Source organism: Chlorocebus sabaeus, chromosome 5 (assembly GCF_047675955.1).
Source record: "Chlorocebus sabaeus isolate Y175 chromosome 5, mChlSab1.0.hap1, whole genome shotgun sequence".
Lineage (NCBI taxonomy): Eukaryota > Metazoa > Chordata > Mammalia > Primates > Cercopithecidae > Chlorocebus > Chlorocebus sabaeus.
The window spans coordinates 69187980-69207148 of record NC_132908.1 but is presented as its reverse complement, the minus strand read 5'-3'; the positions used below and the strand labels follow the sequence as shown (position 1 = coordinate 69207148).

Sequence of the window (19169 nt, the reverse complement as noted above, 5' to 3'; positions counted from 1 at the left end):
AGAAACAGTATTAAAAAAAAACACCTCCACATCTGTTGCACCAGAATGCCAAGGTTTAACCAGGGACACTTTCTCCAGGAGGCATAACAGGCGCAGGGCCAGGGAAGGGCCTCTGACACTTTTAGGGTCTCAAGAAAATGGGGTTTTTTTGGTTGTTTTTCTTTGTTTTTGAGACAGAGTCTCGCGTTGTCGCCCAGGCTGGAGTGCAGTGGTGTGATCTCGGCTCACTGCAACCTCCACCTCCTGGGTTCAAGCGATTCTCCTGCCTCAGCCTCCCAAGTAGCTGGGATTACAGGCGCCCGCCACTACGCCCGGCTAATTTTTTGTATTTTATTTTTTTAGTGGAGACGGGGTTTTGGGTGTTGACCAGGTCTCGAACTCCTGACCTCAAGTGATCCGCCTGCCTCGTTCTCCCAAAGTGCTGGGATTACAGGCGTGAGCCACCGAGCCTCAAGAAAATGTTTTAATTTCCTTAAAAAACCTTAAGAAAAATCAACTTTTAAGTTGAAAAACTTTATATATTGACATATTCATCTTTATATCAACACAGCAGTAAAATTCATTTTTTAAAGTGATAAAAACTGTACAAATATTTCTGGTGTGAAACAGCGTTTTGATGTCTACACTAAAACAACTTCAGGAAGTGGCCCACAAAAGTCACAACGCGGCCCCGGCAGAAAGGCAGCGGTGTGTGGCACGACCTCAACACCTGTCTTCCTCACAGAGCCCCGACGCCTAGCGGACCCTCGGATTCGAGGCTGCAGTACCATGGACAAACCCCGCGCAGCAGCTTCTCTGCCAACCGCCGGCGACCAAGCGGCAGACCGTGAGCAGGGCGGGCGGAAGAGGTGTGGCTGCCGCTACTGCGCACACGCACCCAACCAGAACCTGGGGTGATGCCGGGCCTTCCCCGCTGCGCGGAGGCGACCGCTCAACCCTTCTGCCCGGCGATTGGTGGGCTGGCGGCTAAGGGGCGGAGATAGGAGGGGCCGCTGCCATCTTCTCCAATGGAACGGAGACAGGGGCGGGCTTATTGACGGAAGGAGCATGGCGTGGAGACACCTGAAAGTGAGTCCCGCGAGTGAGCAGTGTGAATCGGGAACCGGGGACCCAGGCGGGCAAGAACGGAGACTCAGGCCGGGCGAGGCATGGACCGAAGGCGGCTCCGGGGGTGTGGGCCCCCCGGGACGTGTTCGTGTTTCCGGGGAAGCCTGTAAATGCTCGCGCGTGTGCATATGCACGTGGACTCGGTCAGGCGTGAGCAGACAGCGCCTGCAGGGCTGGGTGGGTGCTGATCTGAGTGTCTGCGCCTGGGCCATGTTTTTGAGCCTGGCACAGGGGTGCTTAGTGAACACATGACCGCCTAGCGTTGTGTGCAGGATCCAATGGGGAATGAAACTAGAGTAGGACATGGTCCCAGTCCTTTTAGGTAAAGTTTTGTTAGGGCGGGGGGCTCTATGTGAAAAGTTCTTAGTTGTATCCCCGTATGTAGTAGGTGTTCAAATATTTGTTGATTGGCATGGGGTTGGGGGGGGGGGCGTGCAGTCTCCAAAGGAGGCAATGAAAACCTTGAGTCTCTTTTTATTTATTCATTTGAGACGGAGTCTCGCTCTGTCGCCCAGGCTGGGGTGCAGTGGAGCGATCTTGGCTCACTGCAAACTCCGCCTCCCGGGTTCAAGCGATTCTCCTGCCTCGGCCTGAGTAGCTGGGATTACAGGCGTGCACCACCACGCCTGGCTAATTTTGATATTTTTTGTAGAGACAGGGTTTCACCATTTTGGTCAGGCTGGTTTCGAACTCCTGACCTCGTAAGCCTCCCAAAGTGTTGGGATTACAGGCGTGAGCTACCGCGCTCGGCCTGAATCTTTTTTTAAAATAAATATATGGAGAGAGATGGGATCTCACTGTGTTGCCCAGGCTGGTCTAGAACTATTGGCCTCAAGGGATCTTCGCGCGTCAGCCTCCCAAGGTGGTGGGATTACAGGCGTGGGCTACCGCACCCAGCCAATGAATACTTGATCTACATCTCTTTAGCAGTTTGGAAGTATCTTTAAAAGCAAATCTGATCATGTTATTTCCTGGCTTAGGGAACAAAACTCACATCTTGATTTTGGCCAAACTCCTGCTCATTTCTCCTGTTTCGTCTTAAGCCTTACTTTCCCTCACTCCTCTGTTCCAAACTTTCTCCCTTTCTCATTCTCTTCTGCTACTGAGAGAGCCTTTACACGTTTTCCTCTCCCTACTGCCTTCTGATTAACTTTTTAAAAATAATTGAACCAGAACAGGTTCAAAGAGACTCCCAACAATTCGTTTATCCCTTGAGTATCAGCTTTAAGTCATTTCCTTAAGGAAGCCTTTCTTTACCTCTAAGATTAGGTTGAATACTCTCATTACCTTATACTTTTTATCCTTCATCACAGTTGCCATGACTACGTATTTGCATGATCATTGATTTCTGTCTGTCGCTTCATAAGATCACACTCTCCATGAGGGTAGGGGCAAGATCTGTTTTGCCATCTTTGCTCAATCAGTATTTGATGAATGACTAAACTAATGAATGAATAACTCAGCATCTGGCAGTGATAATTAGAGAAAAGCATCGTGAACCACTTTTGATCCAATAAGATCTGAAGCTTCTGTTTTATATTTTACACCCCCTGAAATGGAATATATGTATAATATCTTTGTATGTATACATTTTTGAGAGTCTTCACTCCATTGCACAGGTGGAGTGCAGTGGCATGATCCCAGCTTGCTGCAGCTTGGACCTCCTGGTCTCAAGGGATCTGCCCACTTCTGCCTCCCAAGTAGCTGAGACCACAGATGCACCACCATGCCTGGCTAATTTTTTATATTTTGTAGAGATGGGGTCTCACTATGTTGCCCAGGCTGGTCTCAAACTCCTGAGCTCAAGCAGTCCTCCCACTTTAGCCTCCCAAAGTGCTGGGATTACAAGCATGAGTCACCAAGTCCAGCTATGTGCAATTTTTGAAAGCCAGCATAATTAATACCCTAAGTGGAATATAAAGGAGAAAATTTAAAAGTAGTTTATATTAATAAAATTACATGTATTTCAGTATGTAAATATTGCTGACTCCCCTAGTGAGATGGTTGTGTTTAAGCCTCTACTTAGAAATGCAAGTGCACAGGTGTGTTACATTATCAAACACCCCAGCAAAGCACTGTACCATTCCCGATGAGATTTTCTGAAATGAACAATTCTTGGGAATGTTCTATGCAACACTGTATAGTTGTCCCTCCATTTACAAGATACTTGTACTGTATGTGAAAACCATGTGAAGGCTGGGCACTGTGGCTCATGCTGTAATCTCAGCACTTTGGGAGGCCAAGGCAGTACTAGTACTGCCTTGAGCCCAAGAGTTCTAGAGCAGCCTGGGCAACATAGCGAGACTCTATCTCTTCAAAAAATTGGCTGGGCTTGGTGGCATGTACCTGTGGTCCCAGTTATTTGGGGAGGCTGAGGTGGGAGGATTGCTTGAGACCAGGAAGTCAAGAAAGACAGTGTATATGGTAAAATAGAGTTTGGCTCAGATAATATGAACATAAAATTTTTTACGCACACGAATGTCAGTAGGATGTTCAAAAGTCACACAGGAAATGGGGCAGTTCATGTCAGATAGTCTCAAGCCGAGAAGGATGTCTGACTTTCCGGATTCCTGCCCACCACATCTATTAGCATTACCCTGTCACTGTAACCAGTAGCAGTGTCCACCACAATCCCCCTAGGGGACAGTATGGTCCCTCTTGAAATTTCTGGCCTGAGAGTCCCAGGAAAGCCTTTAGGACCTGAAGAGGTGTGTAGGCAGAAGTGTCAATACAGCCTCTGACTGTAGGGGCCAGTGTTAGCAGAAGGCTAAGGGCGTCTGTTTCATGTGACCTGCCGTTATGCCCTCTATGTGCCTGGGTGTGAAGGGCTTAGGGAGGGTGCTGCAGCCTGGCCTGGAGGGCCCCCCTAATAGGCTCTTCTTTTGCAGAAGCGGGCCCAGGATGCTGTGGTCATCCTGGGGGGTGGAGGACTTCTCTTCGCCTCCTACCTGATGGCCACAGGAGATGAGCGTTTCTATGCTGAACACCTGATGCCAGCTCTGCAGGGGCTGCTGGATCCGGAGTCAGCCCACAGACTGGCCGTTCGCTTCACCTCCCTGGGGCTCCTTCCACAGGCCAGATTTCAAGATTCTGACATGCTGGTAGGTGTTCCTGGATACCCTGTGCATTAAATACAAAGGTGAAGGCTGAAGTCCCTAAACTTCTCAGCTAGGACTGATCTTTTTGAACACCAGAACCTCAAGTGAGCAGTGGAGATTTGGAATTCAGTCTGAGCATTCTTTTTTTGTGTCATGTAATTAGCAATGATGATTATCTATTACATATATGGGATTGTGTTAGGCGATGTTCTTGTTTGATCCTCCCAGCTACTGCATGAGCTAGATCTGTTACCATCCCCAGCCATGGATCAGGAGACCAAGAAACAGAGTAAGGAATAACAGAAAGGAACTCCAGTCACACAGCTAGGGGGTAGCAGGACCAGGATTCAAACCCACGGAGTCTGACACTGGCTTCCTGCCCCTTGGCCGCTGTCCTGCCTTGCTGAGGTTGCAGGTAGCTCAGTCTTCCCCTCGGCTAAATGGGGAAACTGCCAGAGTCATTGAGCACCGTGCGAGACAGGAGCGTTGGGTCCCAGCCTCACTCAGCCGTATGTTCAGCACACAGGCCCTCTCCACATGCTTGAAATCTTTGGCCTAGAGTCCCAGGAAAGCCTTTAGGGCTGGAAGAGGGTGTGTAGGCAGAAGTGTAGATACAGCCTCTAACTGTAGAGGCCAGTGTCAGCAGATGGCTAAGGGCCTCTGTTTCATGCAACCTTCCGGGCTTAGTGCAGCAAACTGAATAGAAGAATCCCCATCCTCATAGAAGCTGCTTCCTCATGGAAGTCTCGGCAGTTTCCTTTTGAGAGGCTTCTTTTCAAATGGGAGGACATCGGAATGATTTGAGTGTGAAAACGCAAACAAGAAGTCCTCAGAACTCTGGGGAGGAAGGGTCACTGTTACAAATTAAAGGGGCCTTCACCGCATTTCCCCTTCCGACCTTAGACTCCTTTTCACTCTCTGATTGTATGCTGTTGAGCAGATGTGTCATTTCCCCTGACTCGCCATGCTCACACACTAACAGGCACTGTAGGCTCAGACAGAGCACTCTGTTAAACTGTCCTCAACCCAGACTGCTAGTTTGAGAGCCCTGGAGTGAATGGGAGTGAATAATGAGTGGGATGCAGAGATGAGGAGAATTTAGAAGGAAGTGTGTGCCTGAGGGCGCAGGCTATGTCTGTGTAGACACAGATGACAGAGACAGGCAAACCTGACCTCGGAGGTGTTGTCCTAAACACTGCTGCCTGTGCCCACGCTTGCAGCAGCTCATTTAGAATGTGACTCAAACTTTTTAACTTGGTAGCCAGGACTCTTGATGATTTCACAGCTTTCCTGGTTTAGCTCTCCACCCTTCACCTGTGTCAGGCATGTTAGAATCCCCCGGGGTTGCATTTGGAGTATCCAGATGCCCTGGCCTGGTGCCAGACCAGTTTCACCGCCACATCTGAGAGTGGGACCTGAAAGCTGCCAGGGGCCTCTGTGGTACAGCCGCAGCTGAGAACCGCAGTCCTGGAGGAAGGCCCCTAGTCCAGCCACACACATCTTGCCTCCCAGTCTCCTGAGGTGCTGCGAGCATTCTCACCTTCATTTGTTGTTGTTCTTTCTTGGAGCATCTCTCTTAGCCCCTGCTTCCAGGATCCCACGGTGTTCACCCTGGGAGGCCTTTGCTAGTCTCCTGAAAGGTCGCTGGAGCCCATCAGTCAGTTCTGCCCAGCTGAACACCTTCCTTCCTCGGGTTCCCTGTGGGAGGCTGGAGGTCGTGGCTGGGGCTTCTTACCAGCCTGGATGAGGAGGGACACAGCTGGAGCTGATGTTTATTAAGCTGATTAAAGGGTTTGCTGCTTACCATGCCTTGGTTTCAGGGAGGCACTATCTAGGGCCTGACACCAGCGAGCTACTCTCTCCCACCAAGGCTAGTTGATAAGAAGGTATGAACCTTAACCACAATTGGAAAAGGCAGCGCTTGTCTCCTGTTCAACCCATGGTGGAAACACCGTTTCTCCCCCCAGGCTTGCTAATAATAAAGCCCCGTGGTTTTCAAACTCTAGTAGGCGTCACAGTCCCCTGGAGAGCCAGCACTGTTAAAAATAGGTTCCCCCAGTGCTCCATTCCTCCCCCAAAGATTTTGACCTTGGGGGTGGGCCCTGGGATCTGAGGTTTCACAAGCTTCCCAGGTCATTCTGGTGTAGCCGTGCCAGGAACCATGCTTTGAGAAACACCGGGATAGCCTTGCGTGCCTCTGACTTTGTCTTCCTCTTCCCAGGAAGTGAGAGTTCTGGGCCATAAATTCCGAAATCCAGTAGGAATTGCTGCAGGATTTGACAAGCATGGGGAAGCCGTGGACGGACTTTATAAGATGGGCTTTGGTTTTGTTGAGATAGGAAGTGTGACTCCAAAACCTCAGGAAGGAAACCCCAGACCCAGAGTCTTCCGTCTCCCCGAGGACCAAGCTGTCATTAACAGGTAAGTGAGCGGCCCAGAGTTCATGGGGGATGCCCTCTTTCCAGCTGGGCTTTCAGAGATGTAAGATCTGCCTCTGTTTTTTTCTCTCATACAATGTGGATATTCTTCTGTCGTTTGGAATGTTCAGGAACCCCGTTCAGCATCTACTACGTGCCCCAGGCATCTATCTTGAAAAGCAGGCTTTGTCACGTCCATTTAACAGTTGTGTAGACGGAGGCTCGTAGAACCAAATAACTCTGCTTCGGTCACGGAGATAATAAGCAGGAGAGCTTGGGCATGGCCTGGGCTTACTGGACTTGAGAGTTTGTGCTCTGTCCATGCTGTTTCTCCAGTGCTCTTACTCCACACTGTCCAAGAGAAATGTAATGTGAGCCCATGTGTAATTTAAAGTGCTCTAGTGACCACACTAACACAGTAAACAGAATGAGTGAAATTGATACTTACTTAAAATTATAATTTAGTTATATTTAATGTGTTACAAGTATTTAAAAAAACATGTGTTTAAAACACCATAAAAAGTATTAATTCGCTGTTTTTACCTTCTTTTGCCGGTACCAAGTCTAAGAGCCAGTGTGCATTTTACTTCCAGCACCTCTCCCTTTGGACCAACCGCATTCCCAGCAGCCAGTAGCCACATGTGGCCAGCAGACGTGTATTGGCCAGCACAGCCCCAGCCTTTAGCAAACAGGAGAATGTAATATTCAACATGCACAGCTGCTCTTAGTAAGAGAAATCCTTCTAGACTGTATAAAGCCCTTCCCTTTGTCATCCCTGGGTAATTTTTACTGCAGCAAACCCAAAAGGTGAAGAAGTGCCTACTTTTTGGTAAGAGGATTTTGAAGAGCCTCCTTGGGGAGATTTTGATGGGCATCTTTGGGGTCACTGGTGGCCTCCTGAGAGATGGACCTGTAGGACATTTACTTGGCCGTGCTTCCTGCTTTCTTGTGCTTGTTTCAGGGAAAATCTGCAGCATTAGAGATCAAGTTATCGATCTTTCTGCTGCATTGCAGATGGGGATCAATATCTTCAGAATTGGCCAGGCAAAATATATTTGCTTATCATTCAGCTGCTACAGATAACTGCAGGTGCTGGGATGATGGTACTTGGTGAATCCTATAGGTGAGCAGGGGTGTGAGATCATGCTCTGAGCACTGTGTGTGTGGCCTCCTGGCTTCGTGGCATGTAGTGAGTGTGCTGTAAATACTTGCTGAATGAATGGGTGAAGTTATTAAGTCATCAAATATGTGTGCCAGTGTGTCTATTATAGATGCTTTTGGTTCTAACAAAGTGGCTTAAACAACAGGCACATTTGATACTATTTTCTTCTCATAAAAGGTGCAATGGGCAGGCCCAGGGTTGGTTGAGCACTAGGGCGGTGTTGAGACTCTGGTCCAACTTCTTTGGGCCTTTCCTTTTTGCTTGTCAGAGAGTGACCTCGGCCGCGAGTATTACGTTCTTACACGGATGCTCAAGAGCAGAAAGGAAAAAGGGCAGGGATGTTCTCAGAGGCTCCCAGTAGGCCTCACTTGTGTCTCAGTGTCTACACCTGGGCACACACTTTTGCTTCACTTGCCAGCAAGGCTGGGAAAGGAGTCATTAGCATTTTTACCCTGTATCAGGGCAGGTGGGTTTCACTGGCAAGGAGGAAGAGGAAGGGGGACTGGCCACCAAGTCAACACCCACAGTGGGGCTGGGGATACAGGGATGAGGTCCCTGCCTTTGGGGAGTGTCTAGTGACAGTGATAGAGGGATAAGAGAGGTATGAGATGTTGCTTGCCCTCAAGAAGACTGTAACCTAGTATGGGACCTTAAGCACATATGTATGTGTCTATCCCGAGCCAGGAGAAAGGTAGGTCCAAAGCTCTGTATGAGCCAGGGGGATGAGGGATGCTTTGCAGCTGGGAGCTTTGTGCAGGAGGAGAGGGAGCATTTGCTCTGAGCTAGGAAGAGAGGTGATTTTCACAGGCAGAAAGCATAGGGAGATATAGTGGCTGCAGGGGCTTCAGGAGGCTGTTTGGGAGCCCAGGCAGGTGGCAAGTGAGCGTGCAGTTCTCAGAGTGGCTGGGTAAGGAGTGGGGATCCAGCAGGTCTGGGGCAGCTGCTGCTGCATCTGGGCTGTTTCCAATGCTAGTTGGCTGAGCATTTGCAAATTTTAATCTTTCCCCTGGGTATTGGATAGTGTTCTGGCAAGTTCTCTAGGAGCCCCAGGAGTCTTCAGACCCTGGAAGTGTAAGAACTGACTGTGATTTTTTTTTCTCTTGTTTTAAAAAGTCCTAAGTGTACAGGAAGTGGCTATGGTGCCCTCTCACTCTGCGCCTCTCATCTGCTTGTGGCTCTGCAGGTATGGATTTAACAGTCACGGGCTTTCGGTGGTGGAACACAGGTTACGGGCCAGACAGCAGAAGCAGGCCAAGCTCACAGAAGGTAAAGTGAGTTGCATCAGAGGGCCTTTCTTATTTATCAGGAGGAAACGTGGGAGAAACACTGGGAACATTTCTAGTGAAATAAACATGATTGAGCAATAGCAAAAACCACTGAGGACCTCAGGGCACCTCTCCTAGAGGGATTTTCCTGGTCCCACACAGCCTCCAAGAGTTTAACTGGATTTCACAATTTAGCAAATACTCCCTTTGCCTCTGCCTCGTTATGTAACCTGTTACCGTAACTAGGGAGGCCTGAAAGCAAGTGAAGCGAAGCGGCTGGGCTGTGATCACACAGGCAGGGAGGGCGGGAGCAGGACTTGAACGTCATCTTCCTGTGGCCCACTCTGTCCTCCCTTTTTAATCGTCTATTGTGTAACTAATGTTCATTAATTACAGAAGACAGTAAATACAGAGAAGCGTAAAGAAAGAAAGTTCAAGAAACGGATACTCCTCCCTACTCAAGGATAACTAATATTAGCATTTGGGAAAATATTCTTCATGAGTTGTTTTGGAAACTGCTCATTTTTGGCTCGACACAGTTCACACCTGTAATCTCAATACTTTGGGTGCCCAAGGTGGGAGGATCGCTTGAGCTCAGGAGTTTAAGACCAGCCTGGGCAACATGGTGAGATCCTATTTCTCTAAAAAACCAAAAACAATGTGCATTTTTTTTTTTTTTTTTAAATGGAGTCTCGCTCTCTCTCCCAGGCTGGAGTGCAGTGGCGCGATCTCAGCTCACTGCAAGCTCCACTTCCCGGGTTGATGCCATTCGTCTGCCTCAGCCTCCGAAGTAGCTGGGACTATAGGCGCCCGCCACCACGCCCGGCTAATTTTTTGTATATTTAGTAGAAATGGGGTTTCACCATGTTAGCCAGGATGGTCTCGATCTCCTGACCTCGTGATCCACCCACCTCGGCCTCCCAAAGTGCTGGGATTACAGGTGTGAGCCACCATGCCCGGCCACAACATGGTTTTTGAAGGTGCCTCCGGCAATGCGGGTGTTCTCTGTGGCCTGTGCCTCACTCGCTCTCAGGAGGCACTTAGTGGTCACAGCCCTCTGTTGTCCTGACCCTGATGCCCCGGGACTGTGGATTGTGTGGGGGGGGCTGCGGCTCAGTAGTGACCACTGTCTTCTTTGGGTCCTTCTGAAACTCCTTCCAGGATGTCTTAGTCCCAGATAGTCCTGGTAGCAGGATGAAGAAACCAATGGATATGGGATTCATTTCAGGAAGTGAGGTGGAAAGGGCTGAGGCACTCAGCAGTGCCAGATTTGGGGAATAGGAAATTATCTTTTGGAAACCCCTGGCTTGGCTGGAAGCAGACCCTGCTGAACTGCAGAGCTGCCCACCTGGGGAGCTTTGGAGGTCATCACAGGACTTGCATGGTTTGTGATGCTTGCCTGCCTTCGTGCTTGCTTTTTCTTCTCGGTGTCTGCAGTGCAGTTTCCTGGCTCATGCCCTGTTCTTCCTCACCCAGCCCTCCCGCCCAGTGGCCCTCCTGGTCTGTGGAGTGAAGCAGAGCCTGTAGCAGGGCTCTGCACGGATATGTCTGCCAGCAGCTTAGAGGTTCATGGCAGCTTGTTAGCACCATGCCAAGGAACATGTGTTGACAAAAGCTTTGGTGCCCTCTGGGGACAGAGTAATCCAGCAATTTCTGTCTAACTCCCAAATCTTGTCGGTTTGGGCAGATGACTCCTAATCCATTAGCTACATGAAAGTGATATTCTCCTTCAAGCCAGTTTACTTGTGTGGAAAAGAATTCAAGCTTACAAATGATCTGGGCTTGATGGGTGCTAGACTGGGAAGCTTGGAGACCTATGATAAACCTTTTGTCTAATTGGATTCTTTGTTTTTTTGAGACAGAGTCTCTCTCTGTTGCCCAGGCAACAGTGGTGCGATCTCAGCTCACAGCAGCCTCCAACTCCTGGGTTCAAGTGATTCTCCTTTCTCAGCCTACTGAGTAGCTGAGATTATAGGTGCCCACCACCACACCTGACTAATTTTTATATTTTTAGTAGAGATAGGGTTTCACCATGTTGGCCAGGCTGGTCTTGAACTCCTGACCTCAATTGATCCGCCCGCCTCAGCCTCCCAAAGTGCTGGGATTACAGGCGTGAGCCGCTGTGCCCGGCTTCTAATGGGGTGGGTTCTGATCCCCTCCTGCAGTCCCCACCCTGGAAAGTAGCTACACTAATCTCATTTGCTAATGATGCGAGAGTGTGATTGGGTTGTGAGAAGGTGGTGAGCAGTACAATAGATGTTGTTTGATCCTCTCTGGCCTGACAACACATTTTGTGAGCTACTTGGTGTTCTAAGTCTTTCCCCAACTCTCAGATGGAAAAAACAGCCTGTGCCATTGATGTACCACTCCTCATGCAGATAAGATAGTATCTTAAGAGAAGTCAAGTAGAGACAACCCTTTTCTTTTACACATAGTGTGTTTCTGAAAATGTGTTTTTCTGGACGTCCAAAACGCAAGTCCATTGATAGTCAGTCCCATGGATTTTTAAGTAAGCTGACCTCGTTGCATACATGTAAACTGAGACCCTCTTGAGAGTAAAAAAGGGCAGGTGCTAACAATGATGCCCAGGCTAGGGGAGTAATCAGGCTGTCCGGGGAAGCACCGAAGACACAAGGTCCCCTCAGTTATTATATGAGGGAGAGTCCCTTTCCTCAGAGAACTAAAATTATAAGTTAGAAAACAATTACACCTCTACATTTTAGGCATAATTGAAAACATTTGGCCAGGCATGATGGCTCATGCCTGTAATCCTAGCACTCTGGGAGGCTAAGGCAGGTGGATCACTTGAGGTCAGGGGTTCGAGACCAGCCAGACCAGAGAAGGGGTGAAACCGCTTCTCTACTAAAAATACAAAAATTAGGCCAGGTGCGGTGGCTCACACCTGTAATCCCAGCACTTTGGGAGGCCAACGCGGGCGGATCATGGGGTCAGATGACCATCCTGGCCAACATGGTGAAACCCCATCTCTACTAAAAATACAAAAATTAGCTGGGCATGGTGGCACATGCCTGTAATCCCAGCTACTCAGGAGGCTGAGACAGCAGAATTGCTTGAATTCAGGGGGCAGAGGTTGCAGTGAGCCAAGATTGTGCCACCACATTCCAGCCTGGGCAACAGTGAGACTCCGTCTCAAAAAAAAAAAAAAAATATATATATATATATATATATATATATTTTTGAGACAGAGTCTTGCTCTGCTGCTCAGGCTGGAGTGCAGTGGTGTGATCACAGTTCACTGGAGCCTCAGTCCTACTTCAGCCTCACGAGTAAGTAGCTGGGACTACAGGTGTGCACCACCGCGCCCAGCTGAGTTTTTTAATTGTAGAGATGGGGTTTCACCATGTTGCCCAGACTGGTCTTGAATTCCTGGGCTCAAGCAATCCTCCACCCTTGGCCACCCAAAGTGCTGGGATTATAGGCATGAGCCACCTCACCTGGCCTGTTTTTCAGAATTTTATACATATTCTTTCATTTTGTTTTTTCTTCACAACTGTACATCCAGTCAACTGAGCCAAGGCCAACAAGCATCCCTTGAGGTGAGCGTTGCCGGCCTGACGTGCCTACTGAATTCTGTCTGTTCTCAGTTTTATTCAATTTATGAGGCCCATCTTTTGCCCCACAAGTATTTGCACTAATTTGTCCGTTTTCCATGAAAAATTTTTTTAAAAAAGGGCAAAATGCAGCAAAACATCCTTGTAGCTGCCCAGACTTTGCTAGACAAGGCCGGCGAGTGGTTTTGGTAGGCAGGCCCAGGCCGCAGCTGAGCACCTGTCAGCTGGTGTCGGGTCGGTCAGGTTTGGAGGGAAGACCTGCCCAACTGTCCGCGGTAGTTTGGTCAAGGACAGCCTCAGAAAGTGGCACAGGAAATGGTGTGCGGGCTGCAGGCCTGACCAGCGACATTTGCAGATGGACTGCCGCTGGGGGTCAACTTGGGGAAGAACAAGACCTCAGTGGACGCCGCGGAGGACTACGCAGAAGGGGTGCGCGTGCTGGGCCCGCTGGCCGACTACCTGGTGGTCAATGTGTCCAGCCCCAACACGGCCGGGCTGCGGAGCCTTCAGGGAAAGGCCGAGCTGCGCCGCCTGCTGACCAAGGTGGGCAACTGCACCCCTTCTCCAGGCCCCGTCCCACCAGCCTGCCCCACCCGCTCCCCTTCATTCTCCAGGGTAAAGCTTCAGCATCACCCTCAGAAGCTGTCCTTAGCACCTGGACCAGTAGGACCCCTGGCTGTGCCTTCCCAGGGTCCCCTCTGATCCCCTGTCATGACACTGATTATACGGGACAGTGACAAATTATCTGTCCCTGCTGCTGTAAACCACGAGGTCTGTAAGAGCAGAGACCGCGTCTCTCCCATTTGTCACTCTGACCCTAGCACCCAGAGCTCTGAGTGAACTGAAGGACTTCACCCAGTACTTGTGGTAATATTTCCTGGCTATCTTTTAGGAATGAAAGTCTAAAAAAGGCTGGGCATGGTGGCTCATGCCTACAATTCCAGCACTATGGGAGGCCGAGGCAGGTGGATCACTTATAGCCCAGGAGTTTGAGAGCAGCCTGGGCAAAAGAGCAAGACCCTGTCTCTACAAAAAATTTAAAAATTAAGCCAGGCACAGTGGCTCAAGCCTATAGCCCCATCTACTTGGAGGCTGAGGCAGGCAGATCACTTGCGCTCACGAGTTTGTTTGTGACCAGCCTGGGCAACTTGGCAAAACCCCATCTTACAAGAAATACAGAAATTATCTGGGCATGGCGGCGCACACCTGCAGTCCCAGGTACTCTGGAGGCTGAAGTGGAAGGACTGCCTGAGCCCAGGGAGGTGCAGGCTACAGTGAGCCATGATCATGCTACTACACTCCAGTGTGGGTGACAGAGTGCAACCTTGTCTCAAAAAAAAAAAGAAAGAAAAGTCTGAAACACCCTTAAGCTATGAGCCAATGTCCATGGGGATCCCTTGGCCTAAAAGAATGGACTCGGATCCATCTCGTTAGTGCTCCTCACGTGTCTGAGGCTGGCTTTCCTGAAAAGGAGAAATTGTTCCTGCTTTAGTCTGATTTCTTTTGTGGAAACCGACTGACCTGCAGTGTAGGTCGCAGCTGCACTGGGGGGCTGCGGTCTGCAGGGTCCCCAGCTCTGGCCGTGTGTCGCCCTAGGTGCTGCAGGAGAGGGACGGCTTGCAGGGAGTGCACAGGCCGGCAGTGCTGGTGAAGATCGCTCCTGACCTCACCGCCCAGGACAAGGAGGACATTGCCAGTGTGGTCAAAGAGGTTTGAGTCGGGGCCTGGGCCCAGGGTGTGCCTCCCATGGTCTGCAGAGGCTGTTTGGCCAGCTGGGTTAGCTCAGAATGGTGGCCTTTATGATTTCCTCTCCTTGGTATTGAAGGCTGGTTTGGTGTCTGTCATGGACTCACCCTGTGGTCAAAAGTGAATGTTGGAATCAATGCTTGAAGGAGTTTTTCTCATGCCTCCTCCTCTGTTTCCTCATCTGCATCCAGCAAGGTTAAGGCTTGAGCCTGGGTCCTTGGCCAGTCTTGACTGGCACTCAAAATTCTTTCCCTCACTCCTCTCTCTAGCCTGTCTGGACAGCGGGTCTCTGTGGCATAGGAGAGTAGTGGAAATAGCCTGAGCCTGGCCGTCATGGGTTCAAATCATGGTTCCACCACTTACTACCTGAGGGCCTCAGACAAGACACTGTAATTGGGTTGTTTTAAGGACTGGACCCCGTCCTAGGGGAATGCTGTGGGTCGTCAGTGTGTGATGGCTGCTGTTGTCACGTTATGGCTCATTCTAAAACTTGTTGAGGAAAAGATGAGTAGTAAGGTCTGGTGTAGCTCTTGCTTTGGGGGCTGTAGGTGTGGGTACCTGGCCCGGCTGCTGCCTTTGACTCCCAGAGGAGCGCCTCTGCGTCCTTCGGTGCCATGACTCATGGCTTTTTCTCCATCTCACACTGCAGTTGGGCATCGATGGGCTGATTGTTACGAACACCACCGTGAGTCGCCCTGCTGGCCTCCAGGGTGCCCTGCGCTCTGAAACAGGAGGGCTGAGTGGGAAGCCCCTCCGGGATTTATCAACTCAAACCATTCGGGAGATGTATGCACTCACCCAAGGCAAGGCTTCCGGCATCTGTGTCTTCAGATCTGCGTGTGGCTTGGGCTCCTGGGTCCTGATGGGAATCATCATTCCCTAATCTGCCTTGATTGTGGGGGACTCTGGGGCGGAAGCCATATCCTTCTTTACAGTGTCACCATGTGCTTCTCTGTAGGCCGAGTTCCCATAATTGGGGTTGGTGGCGTGAGCAGCGGGCAGGACGCGCTGGAGAAGATCCGGGCAGGGGCCTCCCTGGTGCAGCTGTACACGGCCCTCACCTTCTGGGGACCACCCGTCGTGGGCAGAGTTAAGCGGGAGCTGGAGGCCCTTCTGAAGTGAGTGAGGCTTGAAACAGAAGTTAGGCAGAGGTTAATTCAGAATCACTCAAGTCAAGGAGATACTGTTGATCTGTTTCTTACTCATTCAAAAAGGAGTTGAGGGGTACACTCTGAAAGGGGAGAGAAACTCTGGGTTACTCTTTTGATGAAGGACAAACAGTGCCAAGGAGAACTGAGGATTAACCTCCAAGGCAATAGTGTTTCTATGGCAGAGTTGTCCATTTGCTCGAGGGAGAAGAGCCTAAGGACTCGCGTCAGCATTCCCATTAATTAAACAACACTGGTTCAATGTTGGGAGCTGTCAGTACTTAAAAGCACTTTCCTTCCTGCTCTGTTCCTACCTGGGTAGAACTATCCCTGTGTCCCTGGGTGAAGAGTGTAGAGGAAACCAGATGTGCCTGGGCCGGGATGATGCATTTCTGGGTGAACATGGGCTTCCTGTAAGAGCAGGGCCTGTCCTCCACTGTTTGCTGAAATTGCTTTGTTTGCTCTTTTTCCAGAGAGCAGGGCTTTGGCAGAGTCACAGATGCCATTGGAGCAGATCATCGGAGGTGAGGACAGCGTCTGTTGGGAAGCCTGATCTGGAACCTTCCCAAGGACTCAGGCAAGCCTTTATGGCTGGATCGTGAGAGGAGGGACTCTGTCTTGAGCCATGTCCCCCAGCCGTGGCATAGCTGCACCATAAACGCCAATCAGGGGTCACCAGGATCAACCGCAGGCTTTCTTCAGTCCCTTGGTCAGACTATAAACTGTGTTTGTGATTCTTTGTGGATTCAAACCCTAGGATCCGTCAGTCTTGCAAGGACATTGAATATTAGGGGGAAAAAGTTATGGAAAAAATAAAGGCATTTAGAACCTGGGTTTCAACGCTAGCCCTTTCTGGTTTGCCACAGGCCCTGCCCAGACGCTGCAGGTCCTTCCAGGCCTCTGCTACCTGCATCTCCAGTGGGCTTCCCAGGAACTTGACTGTCTTTCATTTGATCTTTATTTTTATTTATTTAATGTTTTAAACTTTATTTTTAAAATATTTCAAACATAAGGGTGGGGTATGGTGGCTCATGCCTGTAATCCCAGCACTTTGGGAGGCCGAGGTGGGCGGATTACCTGAGGCCAGGAGTTGGAGACCAGCTAGGCCACCATGGTGAAACCCTGTTTCTACAAAAAGTACAAAAAATTAGCCAGGCATTGTGGTAGGCACTTTTAATCCCAGCTACTGGGGAGGCCAAGGCAGGAGAATCGCTTGAACCTGGGAGGCGGAGGTTGCAGTGAGCCAAGATTGCACTAGTGCACTCCAGCTTGGGTGACAGAGCGAGACTCCGTCACACACACACACACATTTTTCCCATTTCTCTCCCTCCCTCCCTCTATAACATGGATAAAATATTCACATGTATTATGTATTTATTATTGTTGAGTCATTGGTGCCTTACTCTTAAGTGTTTCAGTCTGCATCTTCTAAGCATCCTGATACTAGTTTTTTGATTATAAAATTGACCTGCATTCTTTACTAGCAATCCAAATGGTACAGCACTCTTGAAGTGTAAACATTCCTGTTCCTCCTCACTCCACTCTGCAGACATGCCTTTCTGTCTATCCTCCTGGACTTTTTCCCCTGCATAAAGATGTTCATTTTGTACATACACTCAGACATATATGTGGCTGTATTTTTTGTATACCTATATATGGATGGAATGCACACTGTTTTCTGTATAGTTACTTTACATTTTCATACAAATGACATCATCCTACAAATATGATTCTGCCGTTGACTTTCTTCACTATTCTCATGTGGGCATGGTTCATGCTGGGCCTTGGTCTTTTGAGTGGGGTCTATTTAGCCAGTCCCCTGTTGGTGATCACATCACTAACTTCCGGCATTTTCCTATCACCGTCGGTGCCTCGGTGAACATCTTGTGAAAGTGCTTGTGCCTTTGTTCCGGCGTCAGTGCAGAGCAGGGTCCAAGGAGTGTGACAGCTAGGCTGAGGGGCTGGCATGTTTCACATTCTGATAGATAGAGCCAAGTTGCTCCTATCAGGTTTTCAGGCTGCCCATTTCCCACCATGGAGACAGCAACAGAGGAGACATCCCCAGCTCCTCTGGCTTTGCCTGTTCAAAGCTACCCTGTGAGGCCTGAAGACAGCTGCCATGAAGGCAGCTCATGTCCACCAAACACTGACTGTGGGCCGGACGCTGTGCCAAGGGCTTGACGTTTCCTCTTTATAGATGAGGAAACGGGCAGAGAGGCAGCTGATTGTCCAGTCCGCCTGCGTGGAGGCTGCTCGGCTGGGCTCAAGCCTGGCGGTGTTTTCACAGAGCATGTTGTGCTGAATGGCTCTGCCATGGACCAAGCCTTGGCTGCTCTAAAAGCCGGCTCATTGCCTCATGCTTCTCTATATTCGTTCCTTACTCCAGGAAGAGCAGTGCACTGAAGGAGAAACGGGAAAGGGCAAAAGGAGCCACATGCTGGCCAGTCCACCGTGGGGTCACTTTCCTCATCAGCCTGGGCTCCCACACGCCACGTCAGGTGCCAGCGCACACACTCTGGATACCCTCCTCGTTCTCTCTGGGCTTGGATGCTCTCTGTGAGTCACCTGCCCTCCCTTCCCCACGTTACAGGCATCTACCTTGCTCTGTCCCACCTAATAGCTTTAGGACTGAACGATTCAGGAAAGGGAAGGGAAGGAGTGAAGGAGAAGGGGGAAGAGTCGGCCCTTGGAAGGTTCTCCATGGGAGACTGACTTTTTTTCTTTTTTTGAGACGGAGTCTCGCTCTGTCACCCAGGCTGGAATGCAGGGGTATGATCTCAGCTCACTGCAAACTCCGCTCCTGGGTTCAAGGGATTCTTCTGCCCCAGCCTCCAGAGTAGCTGGGACTACAGGCGTGTGCCACCATACCCTGCTAATTTTTGTATTTTTAGTAGAGATGGGGTTTCACCATATTGGCCACGCTGGTCTCGAACTCCTGACCTCTTGTTCCACCTGCCTCGGCCTCCCAAAGTGCTGGGATTACAGGCGTGAGCCACTGCGCCCAGCTTCAGAGACTGACATTCTGCCTCAGCACAGCTGGAAGAGGCTGCTTGAGCACTGGGGTAAAGAGCTGTCTTTGCATTCAGGTGCCATGTGGTGCAAGGATACCTATTTTTTTTTTTCTTTTGTTTTCTTTTTTGAGACAGAGTCTTGCTGTGTCGCCCAGGCTGGAGTGCAATGGCACAAACTTGGCTCACTGCAACATCTGTCTCCCGGGTTCACGCAATTCTCCTGCCTCAGCCTCCCAAGTAGCTGGGATTACAGGTGCCTGCTACCACACCTAGCTAATTTTTGTATTTTTTAGTAGAGTCGGGGTTTCACCATGTTGGCCAGGCCGGTCTTAAACTCTGACCTCAGGCAGTCTGCCCGCCTTGGCCTCCCAAAGAGCTGGGATTACAGGCATGAGCCACTGCACCCAGCTCAAGGATACCTATTTTTCTTAATGCTGGAAGCCACACTCAGACCCCAGAGCAGCTCTCAGTGCTGGGAGACCCGGGAGATTGATGATGCCTGCGTCTCCCTTTGGGACTGAGGATGGTAGAAGGGTGTGCAGAATTCCAAATGTTATTTACATTACTCTTGTGTTTTCTGTGGAGTGCATAATTGTCTTTGCTTGGCAATTTCATATCAGTTAAATATAAGCAGTAAGCTAAT

At 49.9% G+C, this 19169-nt stretch overlaps 1 protein-coding gene across 2 annotated transcripts; it reads left to right on the top strand.

Annotated features, from left to right (window-relative positions):
- Positions 1-985: 985 nt before the first annotated feature.
- On the top strand, positions 986-19168 carry DHODH (dihydroorotate dehydrogenase (quinone)). Of its 2 annotated transcripts, XM_038008311.2 has the most exons (10): positions 986-1068; positions 3996-4208; positions 6427-6626; positions 8968-9050; positions 12256-12336; positions 12977-13164; positions 14218-14331; positions 15017-15170; positions 15326-15485; positions 15989-19168. In XM_038008311.2, the coding sequence occupies exons 1-10, from the start codon at positions 1048-1050 to the stop codon at positions 16041-16043; spliced, it is 1269 nt and encodes a 422-aa protein (XP_037864239.2). In that variant the 5' UTR covers positions 986-1047; the 3' UTR covers positions 16044-19168. The 2 variants fall into 2 exon arrangements, with proteins under 2 accessions (XP_037864239.2, XP_007991978.2); XM_007993787.3 differs by lacking the exon at positions 12256-12336.
- Position 19169: the final 1 nt, after the last annotated feature.